This window comes from Bombyx mandarina, chromosome 10, assembly GCF_030267445.1.
Source record: "Bombyx mandarina strain Sakado chromosome 10, ASM3026744v2".
NCBI classification, from domain to species: Eukaryota; Metazoa; Arthropoda; class Insecta; order Lepidoptera; family Bombycidae; genus Bombyx; species Bombyx mandarina.
The window spans coordinates 7780054-7795188 of NC_143217.1; the positions used below are offsets into that span (position 1 = coordinate 7780054).

Below are 15135 nucleotides of genomic sequence, written 5' to 3' on the forward strand. Positions count from 1 at the left end.
TAAAACTAAACGCAAACATATTTACTACGTGCATTTAACGTGTATGACCATTTAACACGCGACTTTTAGTTTTTCATTTAGATTATTATTACTTTTATCATTAGGATTCCGGAGTTTGTATAAACATAGAACAGTAATAAATTTGGCCACACCGTCTGCACGGGCATAATACGCGTGAGACTGTCGGCACTGTATATATGAATGTACTCAGAATTGACCAACAAAATGAATTACTGAATTGGCAAACGATCGGGGTTAAAATAAAAGTGTAATAGCTCGCGCGTAATTATTTGCTTAACATGAAAATAAATGACAAAATAAAATCAGGGTTTACACTATTGTGTTATTCAGCTTTATTTATTGATACCAGAATGGAAACCTTTCACGAAAGTGCCGGCCTCATGTTGCGGCAGTTCCGCACGCTGTTGCACCGACAGCCCCTGCCGATGCCGGCCGCTAGACTCCTTCAGTTGACCGCACTCAACATGTTTGCAGTTGAAACGACCGGTTCCACATATAAAGGTAACGTTAATTTTTACGATCGAATAATAACATTTGTTCGCTTATCTCGTGCTTCAGAATTATTATAATGGTTTGTGTGTGTCATTTGCCTAAAAAAGCAAAAAAAAAAAATACCCGTGCGGGCTTATACAGGGTGTTCCAATAAAATTGTTTCACTTTGAATATCCCGCCATTTTAACAGTTGTCATGTATCAAGCTGTTCAACCAATGTTTCAACATAGCATTAAAAGTTCACTCCCAAAAATGTGAACATTTCGCGGTCACAGTTTGCAAAACTAAAGCATTTCTGGATCGTCGCAAAGCACCAATTGTGAATTTTGTGGAAAAACATGAAGTCCTGCGTCAAGTTTAGTGATGTGAAGAATTTAACTCTTAACGCGTCGATCAAGAAAACTGAGAATATTGCTGTTGCGGCCTATAGTGTTGAGGAATACCGAGATTTGTCCATTTCTCGTCTATCTTTAGAATTAGCATTCCACAAATGATATTACGCGGCTACGCCGTATTTTTCATAAAGACATAAATCTTAAGGCTTTTAAAGTTTAGTTCAAATTAGGTCTTTGAAATGCATCAAACTGAAACGGAAATTAATCGCAATGGGCATTGGAAAATAGGGTCATTGGACCTTACTTTTTCGAAAATGAAGCTGGAGCAACTGTTACGGTTATCGAACAATGATTTTGTATAACCGTAATTGAAAGATATTGATCTGGGCGACGTTTATTTCCAATAAGACGGCGCCACGTGCAACAAAAGTAACGATACCATAGCTCTTTTAATGAAAAGTTTTCTGACCGTGTGATTTGGAAGAAATGATAAGAATTCCCCACCGAGATCTTGTGATTACCACTTTTTCACTTTTTTCTTTGAGCCTATGCCAATTCATACACTTTATTTTTGTCGTAGCCTACAATCGATTATAATCGAATCGAATCGGGTTATAATCGATTCAAGGCCACAAATATGTCCGAATTTGCGATAATTTTTTTTATGAAAAAAACTTTGTCCTACAAGTGTAATGATCACGTTGGTCATTTGACTGATTTTGTTTCCCATTATGAATGGCATAACATCCTTTTTACAATTAAATAAATATCCTATGATATCACTTACAAATAATCGTTTTTTTACATATCAAAATGAAACCTATCATTAGATGACCCTACCACGACTAATTACGCAAATAGACCGTTTTACGCTGTAACCATTTTGGTTTATCGGTAATATTGAAGATATGCTGCATATATAATTTCTATTATATATTAAGAGATTTATTAATAGATATAGAGATAGATTAATTTTTTTTAAATTGTAATATTATGGTGGTGTTTATATTAATAATATGACAATTTTAGGCAACGATTCCGGTGATAAAAATTCAGTGTATTTATTACTGTTAATTTGTATTACACGTATTACGTGGTACTCATATTAATGTTTTTCTAAATTATCAATTTATTAAAAACGATATTCAAATGTTAACATGTAACAAAATCTTAGTCGTCCGTAAGTGACCATAAAGTGTTTTCGGATAATATTTGTAAAGAGCTCTCAAAGCTTACAAAAACTATAGAATGTATCAAACCCATGGTAACTGTTCAACGTCTTCCTGTAAATTTTAATAGCAAAAGATCACACGCAGGGGACGGCAATTTACGTAATAGTCGTAATGTACCTACAATGCTTTCTTGCCTATGCTTGGCGTAATGGATAGACGACGCACATTTTTTGCAAAATTCACACATACATTCAATACAACATTACAACCTGTATTATAATGTAGTTTAATATATTAAAATAAACCAAGTATTGAGTAATTGTTTTGTGTATTGTTCTTTATCGTGGCATTACAGTATGTCTCTGTATAGTGGTCTTGCAATATGTATTAAGACGAAATGTATCTTAATATTTATACGTTTAATTATTATAAGGAAGTGTGTGGATGGCCTTATGACGTAATGTATAATGTTAAAATTATTTATATACCTAGCCTTATACAACTGTAAAAGTTGTGCTGTTATATTAAAAACTCAGGACTGCAGTACATGAAGACTCATTTTGTACACGTAGGACAAAGCACATATGGTCGTGGGGTAAAAATAATATTTTTTAAATTAAAGCTTTATTATGTGTATAATACTATAAAAACAACGGTATTCCATTCCATTAGCTTCATATCTAGAACTTATAATTAAAAAAAAAAAAATTAGCTGCACTGTCTGGTTGCAGTAACCCGGGGTAAGGTACCCCACCCGGGTTCTGACCCCGGGGGTATCATACGCCTGGGCGAGAGTGCAGGGGAGACATTCAGTGGGTAGGGTCCTAAATTCCATCGCTTGGGCCCGCGGTTCCCTCCTAACACCTGCGCACCGTCCAGGCCCACACTTCGCGCGCGCCTTCTAGCCGCGAGCATCTCGCAAGAGGTTCGGCCCTCGGCCCAAAAAAAAGGTGCATGTGTCTACCGATCGATGATATGACTTCAAAGGAACCTGAGGTACTACTGTGCTACGAATGCAATACAAACAACATGATCGACGGCTTACCTAAAACCTATTAATCTATTTGTTTTAAAATTATAACGCATTAAAACTTACGTTATTATGATACATTAAAAGCAAAAACATATATCTAATAATAGACGAGGCAAATTAAATTAGATTTTACATTTTACACAGTACATTTTAATCGGGTGCAAAACTTATTTAACTCTCATCTTGATGAAATCAATAATAAAACAGAAGTTATGATTGTATTCGTTTCCTGTCGTTCCGACGGCGCACAGTGAAGTAATTACAAATTACAAGTTATCGGAGGTTGATGCACCGAGCTCCCGGTCGGCTGCCTACCGCGCCCGAGCACCGCACAAATGCACACATTTCACGGGAACAGGTTCAACAAACTGACTCCGCGACGCCACGGTGACGAACGCTTTTACTCCATTACTTGTAATGTTGTTTTGGATTATTATAGAAAAATTATGGCGCCCGAGACCCTTCATTAAATCGTTGGGTAAGGCGTTGCCCTTTAGTATTATGTAGCGCGCGATATTCCGAGAAAGATTGCCGATAAGCATATTTATTACAAAGACCTGACAAAACGTATATAAAAACATTAATTATATATATTAGGGTTTACGTACTTTACACCTTTATATTTCTTACTTTTCTTTCTGTACCCTTGAAAATGATTTCCCCCTTTGCTTGCTTTGCATAGAAACTATAAAACCGATGAAATATTTTCAATTGTGTGCTTTCACAAAATGTTCTGATGTATGTTATAAGTCAGCGGTCGGGGAACTGTTTTAATTATTACCCCTAAATATTTTTGTGTAAGTTTCCCCATGGCGAAGAACAAAAAGAAACGAAATAGCTTCTTTTTAGTATCTTTCGTATTATAGCCCCCATGATAATTTTGAAAAGAAAACAATAACTAAAAATTTAACGATTCTAAAGAAGTTTCACTTCTATATTATTTTTTTACTCACAAAAGATTTATTTTTACCCCCCAAAATTTCATTTTACCTTATTTGGGGTAATTTACCCCGGTTCCCCGACCGCTGTTATAAGTAAAATAATTTACAAAAATACGATTACCCACGTAATGTGTTTGCATGTAACACATCGAGATAGTTGTAGAAGGTTTTTTTATAAGGCGTTTAAGTAATTGAATGAATTTCGCGGCCTAGTACGACTGAGAAACATAGGTTTATGTGAGTTTTTAAATACATTGCACGAACCCCATAATAAGATAAGAGACACGGCTTACCCGGTTATTTACTATGATTGTAGGCGTGTTGCATTTGCAGGTGCATGCACGTATGTTTGTGTGTATTTTTAGACGATTCTATTTATACGGGACCGGCTCGGAACCCCGATGACTTGTCAGTGTATGATCCAATAATGGCAGGGTTTGTCAGTTGATCTCGAAATTCAATATCTGCATCCTGTCGAGGAACTTAAACAAATAAAATCATCGTTCTTTGGTTGCTGTATCACTGCGCTATTGAAATGTAATGTTCTAATTTTGTAATTACGATAATACGAGCAATAACATGATGTGCACATAATGACGTTGTTTCGTCTCGGTTGTCACAAGTGGTAAACATGAAAAAATTAAGTTTAAAAATGCTATTTTAGTATATAAATCTAATTATCTAATAAATCTAATAATGAATTATTGAAATTGTTCAATTTGGAGTTCCCTGGAAAAGGAACCTAGATTTAATAAAAAACGGTGAATTGAAAAATAATATCTTTTAATATTATGTCCTCACGCATTATACATGGGATGAAGCTTATTTTTCTTAAAGTACCTACCAAAATTTTAAATTCGTTCCAATTTGGAAAACTTAATATTTAACTTCTAGCGTTATAACGTGTCAATGGACGTGTCAATGAACACGAGACTAAAGTGTCTATGATAATAACGCTTTCGTTGTAATCAGCAACATCATAGATTAAGATAAAAATAGATTTAAATGAAAAATAAATACAGGAAAAGCTTCGTAATTCTTGTTATGATTTTGTAGATACGTTAATGTCTTATACAAATGTTTGTGCACGAATATTAATTAATTGAAACAGTCCGATTCCGGTTGTTGCTGATGGTTTTTCGATTAATTCAAACTGCTTTGTGTGATGTAAATGAGTCTCACGATCGTTCGCATATAGTGTTTGCTCGTAAACCTAGACATTGCTGTCGATTATTGTACGCACGATTGCTTCGTCAGTATCTGTTTTCTTTTTTTTTAACTAGAATTTTGAATTCGTACGTACGTTTTATGTTATTATGATTCTTGCACGGAATCGATAATGTTTTGTTTATTATGTTGCGAATACGATTTAATTCCCACCTGTTGTAACTTATGCGCGCGTCTTTAGTGTTTAATGTAGACAATGTAAAACATACGGTCTCAAAAATTCAGATCATAGCTGTTGTGTTGTGTATGTTGAATTTCAGAAATTCTACATGATTCTGATTATGAACCATAAAATATTTTTAGTAACAAAAGTATTATAATAGTACTACGTTTCTAAATTACATAAATAGTAAAATTTGTTCCGTAAATCTGTCTTATTAAAAATATTTTTTGGGAGGTAACATTGATTCTTATTTTTATGACCACTAACATGCCGATAATTATATGTCGTTTTCGTTAAGCGCATTGTGTTGTAGTGTGAATTTATTAGTTAATAAAACATTGTTATTTAACAAACAATTGTAGGCAGGAATTTAACTTGTCATACTTTAATATTTTTTAGGTAATAATAAATTCTGATTTCACGTAACGAGTAACGCGGTCTGTTCTGCATTGATCCTATCATATCTTAACATATTTTTAATAAATATTTAGTGATTGGCCATCCGGACCCCAATTAAAATAATCTGAAAACTGATGATTCTCAGTGATTCTGTCGGATAAAATTTATTAAGACGTTGACGTTTTCTCGGCAAATAAACGTCATGCTTTCCTTTTCCTTCGTACTTCTGCATTAGGTATTCTAAAGGCGATATGATTCTCAAGGTCACTGGAACCTGGCTTGGAGCAGGTTAGTCGACCTTCCACCAATCACGTGATGTTAGCGTTTTTCCCACCCTGGAAACCGGAACGTATTACTGCTTCGCAGCTGAATAGCAGCCTTGTGGTAACTACCCGTGTCAGTTAAAATGCGCCCTATCAATTAATAATATAGTAATCTATTTAGTGCAATAGTATAAAAATACATTATTAACACCGATTACATCGCGCATACTCATATTTGTCTAATAATTTTGTATTGTGTTTAATCTATGGTTACTTAGTAGTTTGTTTTAGACGCAAATGGCGCCATAACGTTCGGCCAAATATAATAAAGTTTGCTGCAATTCGTAAAATTAAATTTGTGCTATTGTCTGTTAGGTAGTAATTTAAATGTAGCTAACGATTGTTGAATGTATAAGTAGATATAGTGTTTGATTTTGTTGGCAGGTTGTTCCGGTACAGAGAGACCAGCCTGGTTGGAGTGCGCTCTCGGCGTATCCTTGCTCATGTTCGGAGCGCTCGTGGAAAGATGCTGTGCGTTATTGCCGGAACCAACTCACACCCAGCACCACGCTGATGCCCTGCAGCTATTACCCTCGATAAAGGTATTACGCTATAGCTACGCCACGTACCTATCATTGCGTGCCTAAGAATTTACGATCTCGTCGTTGTCAAACGAAAATCGGCTATGTGCACTTTTTGAGATTTTTACTTTTTGACGTTTTCGTATCACAGGATCTACCGTATAAAAAAAAACTGCTATGTGTTCATAGCTTTCATATTTATCTATAGCTTTCATTTGATATAGTTCTTAAAAATTCATCTTCATATAAAATTTTATACGAAAATGTTTTTACTCGTTAATTCAAAATAGAGTTTTTGCACATAGCAGATTTTGGTTTGACAGCGACGATGTGTAATATAGAATGTAGAAAGAAAAAAAAAGAGTAATGTTTAAAAGCAACAACTCATAAAACTCGTTCAGCCAGTCTAGGTAGTTAGGCATTACAAATAACAACACAAGGTTGTAATTTATAATACCCCTTTTCCGTTGGTGGTTCATAAAACAATATGAATCTAAGGCAGTAATGTTTGGTATGTAACGAGTATATTGTACCGCTTTATAAAATCGATTTACCATTTATGTTATGATTTATTCATAACGTCGTTACATATAATGCAAGCTTTTATGTATATTTTTTGCAGGTGTGGTCCGACTGGATGCTGTGTCACAGTAGTGTCTGGAACCCACCGCCTTCCTTCACCAATTTCAACGTAGAGTAAGTATATATATTTTTTAAACAACTAAGCCTGTATCGATTATCCGTATCGATTAATTTATAATAAATAATTCTTTATTAATTGTTTTTTGTAGACTCGAAAGCGACTCATGGGATTGGTTAGCGAAACTCATGAACATACTCGAAATATTAGACGATAAAACGATAAAATTGGAAAACGAAATCAAAGAAGGCAAGTATGAAACTCGGAAAAACATAAACTTATATTAAGTTAGTTAACAAAAGCTTGGCTCTAAGTTACTTAAAAGATAACTTTAAACAGGTTGTTAGGTAGCGGCTTGGCTCTGCCCCTGGCATTGCTGAAGTCCATGGGCGACGGTAACCACTCACCATCAGGTAGGCCGTGTGCTCCTCTGCCTACAAGGGCAATAAAAAAATAAATTAAATATCGTAGGTATATTAAAAATATAAAGTATTTTGTGTAAATCGGAGGTGTTGAAATGCGGTTTACCTGTAAATAAATAGAGACGTTGACAATTATAGTGTCACAGCGACTAGTGCACATAAAAAGTTTGATATCTTTACTTAATGCTGTTGTTATGTGGTTAATCCTGTGAGTGTAATTGCAAAATAAGCGGAATTAAATGACTCCATAAAAACCTTTTTAATTGTATCAAGTTTTTTGGAATATTAAAAGTTACAAGCGGTGTAAGGAAGGTTCTCGCCATAAATATCGCATAAAGATAAGTTTTCTAAAGCAACCGTTACTCGTGCATCGTTAGTACGCGATTATGAAGGTTGCGGGAATCCGACAACGACCAAAGTCGATACGATTTAATCGTTGAAAGATAAAATCGATTTGTTTAAAACAAAAATATGCATATGAACTTGGCCACACTTCAAAGTATTTAGTAGCTTTGTAACATATGTTGTTAGTTATTATCGATATATAACATCAGTGGTTTTCTTAAACATGTTTTTTTTGTTATAGAATATTTCGTGGCATAAGCACTGATCTACTTTGAATTTTTTATTGCGCACAGCTATGTGAACAACACAATATTGGAATTGTGTATTGAAATATTTGGCGATATAAGAGCTGATCCACTTTTTTTATTCTCCATATTATACGGGTGAAAGAGCTTAGGGTCTGCCTGGTGTTAAATGGTTACTGGAGCTCATAGAGAATACCATGTGACACCTTGACTCATGGGGTCTCATGTTCCGCCGTTGAAATAAGAGAGCTGCTTCGCAACAGAAAAAAAGTAAGGTAGTCCCTACCTATGCGGGTTTAGAATACGTCCTACCACCAGTAAAAGTGGTTGGCGGTCCGGTCGTTGTTCTCGTCGAACCCTTCGCTTGCGACGAAGGGCTCGTCGAGTAAATTAACCCATAGACACAGCCCACTGAGTTTCTCGCCGGATCTTCTCAGTAGGTCGCGTTTCCGATCCGGTGGTAGATTGCTAGGGTTAGTGTTAGCAACGTCGTCAGGTTTGATCCCCGCGAGCTCGCCTATGGTTTATTTTCTATTACTTTTACTATTACTATTTTTTTGGAGGTACGACCTCTTGTGAGTCCACACGGGTAGGTACCACCGCCCCGCCTATTTCTGCCGTGAAGCAGTAATGCGTTTCGGTTCGAAGGGTGGGGCAGCCGCTGTAACTATACTTGAGACCTTAGAACTTATATCTCAAGGTGTGTGGTGCATTTACGTTGTAGATGTCTATGGGCTCCACTTAACACCAAGTGGACTGTGAGCTCGTCCACACATCTAAGCAATAAAAAAAAAACTTGAAACTTTTATTACCGTAGTGTACTTTAGTTTACACGCTAAAGACGGCGTTGAATTTATACCTATGGTATACCGAAACAAACGATAATAATACAAAAAAACAAGATGACTCCAAACTTACTGTGTTTTTATTTAATCACATAAATTGGCTCTCCATTTCATTTGAATACCATAATAATATTTAAAAAGTATTGGCGAGAGAATGAGAAAATAATGAATATTCATGTGAGACTAACAGGTTCTAAATTCAAATGTAATTTTGTTTTATTTATTTATTGGGGCATTTTTTTAGTATTCGTTGCCAGACTATATACGCTAAGATCATTGATATATTTTATTGCTTTACTGTTTCACCGGAGAAATGGACAGGGCGATATTACCCACCCGTAGGGGCTCACAATACTCCGTACCACCAGTAATTACGCAAATTACATTTCTTGTGGGTTTGTTTCTTATTTACAATGTTATTCCTTTACCGTGGAAGTCTTCGTGAACATTTGTTAAGTGCGTATTTCATTTAAAAAAATGGCATGCAGGATTCGTACACCGGCACAGTCGCATCGGTCGATACGAATGCAACGGATACGCTTATCTTCGAATCTGGTCCCACAGTTCTAAAGTAGGGATATGTGTACTATAGAAAGGCACTGGTAGAGATAGCAACTAATTTGCTTCACTGGCACAGACAAAATAAATTATAATCATAAACTTTTTGCAAAACAATAGGAACGTTTTAACAAGGTTTTCTATTTTAGTCGCAGTTTATAATATCCTATCTGCTACTAGAACACCTGACTGGCGTTTATCTAGAAAATAATGTATTAATGAAGGAAATGTTATTTTTTGTACATCTGTCAGCGTGTCTGTCGAATTTCACTGATCGCTCAAATAGTTGAAACGTGAAATCGTTACAAACAAACAAACTTTCGGTTTTAAAATATGGTTACCTTTATTTTTCCTACCTAGGCTGATAGCCTTGAGAGGCTATTTCAGCGTAACCTTAACTAGTAGGCTCACAATGGGCCTTATGAGAAGGCTCAAGGTCACCCAAAGAGTAACGGAGAGGGCTATGCTCGGAGTTTCCCTGCGAGATCAAATCAGAAATGAGGAGATTCGCAGGAAAACCATGGTAACCGACTTAGCCCAAAGGATTGCGACATTGACGTGGCAGTGGGCAGGATACATTGCTCGTAGAATGGATATCTGTAAATTCGCAATGATCTCGTAGGCTACGTTTGCATCCGTTTGGCGGAGGACGCGTCGTTGGGCGGGTTCACTCCGCTCATGTACATGGAGCCGGACAAGGCGTGGGTGCCCCCGGATCCGTCGGCGCACAACCACGCCGCGGAACACGTACTGAGGATCAGGAAGCTGCTCTTCTTCGGGACCGAGTGAGTTTTCACGTGTACCACACGCTACTTACATGTCGAGAAGTGAAAGGTTATTCGGCTTAAGCGCTATTTCGCTTAATACGCGACATTTATATTTGTAATTAAAGGTGCGTTTTGTTTAGTATTAGCATCAAAAGTTCGATGCTTTTAATTGAACTTCAATTAAGTTTACTCAATTGAAATAGCTGAAACAGTTTTTTGGTGTTTTTTTCAAATGTTAAACTTTATTTTTAGCGAAATTCTTGGAACTTTACAAGAGAGCCATTGTCCTGTAAAGTTTCGCTTAAACAAAATAGTCTTTCGCCTCTCGATATGATAAAACATTGTTTAATAACATGTCATGTACAGGTGCGCTTTCACTAACCCCGTGCGTCAGTTCACTTTTACTATCGTTATATTGCGTACAATGCTTTAACGCAGCCTTTCCCAAAATAGGCGATAACGCCCCCTTGTGGGCGCTGCAGGCCTAAAGGGGGGCGGTAAGAGACCCAGAAAAAAAAAGTGGCGTTGTGTAGAGGCTTGGGAGGAGATTTGAAATTTCATCTAGGATGACTCTTAAATACCGACTTAGCTCTCGCTAAAGTGGTTTTTAATTAGGTGAAAAAAAGGGGGGCGTTCAAAAATAATTTATTCTCAAAATGGGCAGTGGGACAAAATAAGTTTGGGAACCCCTGCTTTAACGCAATGAAAAAATAACAAACTGGAAATTATGTTAATAGGAATAGTATGAAAAGGGTATTGCAAAGTAGGCAAACGCTGAAAAACTTATGGAGTATCGAAATTTCGAAAATCGAAAATTTCAAGACTCTCAGGCATGTTAAAGAAACATTCGGTTAATATCATTATTATTTTTCGGTTCCCTCTGTATTTTGTACCGTATGTTCCATGGGGAGTGCTCTGAGGAATTGTTTGAGATGATCTCCTCATCTCCTTTTTATCATCGCACCTCCCGCTATCGGAGCAGAGTTCATCCATATTATCTGAAGCCACTGCGGTCATCCACAGTGCGTTTCCAAAGGTCTTTTTTGCCACGTACCATCCGGCTATGGAATGAGCTCCCCTCCACGGTGTTTCCCGAGCGCTATGACATGTTCTTCTTTAAAAGAGGCTTGTGGAGAGTATTAAGCGGTAGGCAGCGGCTTGCCTCTGCCCCTGGCATTGCTGAAGTCCATGGGCGACGGTAACCACTCACCATCAGATGGGCCCTATGCTCGTCTGCCTACAAGGCAATAAAAAAAAACACAAGCTCTTTAATTCCATAGCATTATTGAATGTTCTCATTATAAAGGTATCTGGTCGGTGTGGAGCCTCCGGTGCTGCGCTTGGAGTACCCCACTGACGCCCCGCCGCGGTACGTCAGCGCAGTGCAGAAAACTAAACCACAACACCAGCCGCTGCAACTCTTGGTATGGACACTTTATATACAATAATGCATTGGTGTTATAAGATAAGCTAATCATCATTCATCATCATTATCCTGCCCTTCTCCCAGTCACCTGGGGTCGGCGTAACATGTTTTCTTCTTCCATACTCTTCTATCATATACCATTTCTTCGCTCACTCCCTTCTTACCCATATCGTCTTTCACGCAATCCATCCATTATTTCTTAGGTCTACCTCTTCCTCTATAACCTTCCACATTCATAGTTAACATTCTCTTACCAACCTCATTTTCATTTCGTCTCATCACATGTTCATACCATTCCAAATGCGCATTTTTCAGCTTCGCTGTCACAGGTGCCACTTTCAGACTTCCTCTAACATATTCATTCCGTATTCTATCCGTTCTCGTTACTCCACACATCCATCGCAACATTCGCATCTCTGCTGCATGCAATCGCCTTGCTAAGAGAAACTAATACAGATTACTAAATTACGAAAAAATCTTCTTACTGACATGTATCATTATTAGTGTGTTTATCGGCGTAGATGTACAGGCCGGCTTGCGCTTCGTTTGTAGTGTTTTTTTCCCGTACCTATTCGCTAGGTAACTATACTGAGTGTAAAGATTATACTGAGACCTTAGAACTTGTATCTCAAGGTGAGTGGCGGTATTTACGTTATAAGATATTAATGGGCTCCGTTAACTACTTAACACCAGGTGTGCTGTGAGCTCGTCCACCCATATATCCAATAAAAAAAGTACCCTAAGGGACTATTCCAGCTACGAGCGAGCGAGTAGGTGAGCTCACGGGCTCAACCTGAGAGAATTTACTAACACTAGCCTTAGCAAGAGCAGCGTCTTGCAGACCTTACCACCGGATCGGAACAGCGACCCACTGACGAGATCCAGGGAGAAACTCAATGGGCTGTGTCGGTCGGATAGGGTGTTAAACATTATTATCGATAAACAATAACGATTTTTTTTTAATTCTCTCTTAAGATCGAATATCGCTAAGATGTAGAATCGAGTACGATAAGGTTGAAATAATCACTAGATCCTACTTTCTAAATCGCCATTAGCATTAGCGGTATTAATATTAGCAATTATTACTAATTATACAACAAACATTATTAATAAAAGATGATTTTTCTTCATCGAAAAAATATATAGTGAACAAATGCTAGGAACGTATGTATTAACTAAATACACACTTTAATAATAACACAATTACACAGTAATAATTCAGACACGCATAAGTGTCGTTCGTCTTTAACGTGGTCCAATCTAGGGGCAATTTTCAGATATCCAATTGGTAGGTCATATTAATCTATCAGTGCTAGTGCGCAGTGTGAGCCAGCATTCATTTGACGGATGGTGTAGCTGCATACATAACTACATAGTTTAGACTTTGACCATATTATGTTTCAAACTGTAAAGTTATATATCCACTTTATGATGTGTATGAACTTAACGGTATTAGTACCAGGTAGGCTGTGAGTTTTTTCAACGATGTCATGGAAAAAAAAAAACCATTTACAATGTCTCAGAAAAAAATTTCAAAAAAAAAAACAATAGGCTCGTTTTTAATTTCTTCTACACACATCAATGTCGTAAAATGCGGTCAAAAACCGTTAATCTAAAGTTTGCTCGGATCAACATTGCTAAAGTTCACAATTTCACAGTAACGTTACGGCAAGTTAAACTTCCTTATGTGTTAATGACAGTATAATTTCTGGTTCGTGTTTGCGATTTGCCGAATTCATGATGGGCCATAATTTTTTTAGTAACGTTTTGCGACTCATATACCGTCTGTGTGCCTGGTATAGGCAGTGGTGGATTTACACTAGGGGCAGTCAGGACAAGTGCCCAGGGCGGCACATTTTTTAGGGCGGCAAAATTTTTAAAGTGAAAAGTTTTTTTTTAGTCTTATCAGGATTGCTATATAAATAATTAATTCTATTAATTAATACTTTTCTGTTTAATTGATAATTCAACAAATTCAATTCATCCATTATTTGTGAATTATAAATTTGACACTTTTGGTAAAAATTAATAATCAAAATGATTTAATAAATTTATTTCCTTGGACATTTAAAATAATAATCGATTTTCTATTTACTGGAATTAAAGAGATATTTTTTTTATGTAATACAATTATGAGTCACGCTTAGTGCAAAATTTATAATTGTTAGAAAAAACACAAATATTTATTTATATTTTTCTAATATATAACATATAATAACGTTTCTGCAATAAATTAGTTATTTTAATTTTGAAAGTAAAGTTTAAGTAAAATTCCCAGTATTGGGGCGGATTTTTTTCCGGAGCGGCATTAAGTTTAAATCCGCCCTGGGTATAGGGTAATTTATAGGAGCTCTATTTTGTTAACAGGCCGAAGATTCGGAAGACGAAGAGAGTTCGAGGAGCGGTCCGAGCAGCGTGAGCGAGGCTCCGGATGCAGACGAGGCCACCAGACGTCTGCTCCGCCGCAAGGAACAGCTGGAGAACAGGAAGGCCACACTTGAACGACAACGACAACGTGTACAGGTAGTTTTTGCCCGCGACCTCGTTCGCGTGGAATAGTTCACAAATAATTCTTTATTTTAGAACAAATTTGGTTAGCATAAAAAACGTTATAGTGAGCCAACCTAAACATATAGATATATGCTGTCGCGGACTTTTTTCTAGATCTTTTAAAAACAATTCTGTCATACATTATTTTAGCGAAACCGTTTCTGCAGCTCACGCAGCGGAAGCTCTCAAAAGGGAAAAAAACCCGATTTTGAAACATTCTTCATTGGTGTTCCGCTTGTATTAGTCTTAGCGTGATGTTCCTCAATAAATGGACTATCTAACACTGAAATAATTTTTCAAATCGGACTTGTAATTCCTGAGATTAGCGCGTTCAAACAAACAAACTCTTCAGCTTTATAATATTAGTATAGATAGGTTGGGGAAAAAATCTTCGCATTATAGTATGTATGAACTTGTAATAAAATCTCTTTGGCTATACTATTTGTATCCGGTTAACATCACGAGAGGACCGCCAAAACCAATAATAATTGTCGCGGCATTTTGATCAGAAGCCCCAAAACTTCTATAGCAATGGGATCATGTCCCTACCTACAAGATGGCATAAAGATATCGAACAAAATGGTATCTTTTTTTTTTATTTTTTTTTATTGCCTTTTTAGGTATACGAGCGTACGGCCCACTTGATGGTAAGTGGTTACCGTCGCCCATGGACTTCAGCAATGCCAGGGGCAGAGCCAAGCCGCTGCCTA

The 15135-nt window shown here is 36.8% G+C and overlaps 1 protein-coding gene across 2 annotated transcripts in view; it reads left to right on the plus strand.

The window, feature by feature from the left end:
- Positions 1-15135, plus strand: part of Smg6 (Smg6 nonsense mediated mRNA decay factor) — a 29787-nt gene that overhangs the window by 10089 nt on the left and 4563 nt on the right. For both annotated transcript variants that reach the window (XM_089730365.1, XM_089730364.1), the window contains 7 exons: positions 371-522; positions 6491-6648; positions 7250-7323; positions 7419-7516; positions 10305-10467; positions 11756-11873; positions 14243-14398. In XM_089730365.1, coding sequence (XP_089586491.1) covers positions 371-522; positions 6491-6648; positions 7250-7323; positions 7419-7516; positions 10305-10467; positions 11756-11873; positions 14243-14398 — 919 coding nt within the window. The remainder of the gene's footprint in view (positions 1-370; positions 523-6490; positions 6649-7249; positions 7324-7418; positions 7517-10304; positions 10468-11755; positions 11874-14242; positions 14399-15135) is intronic.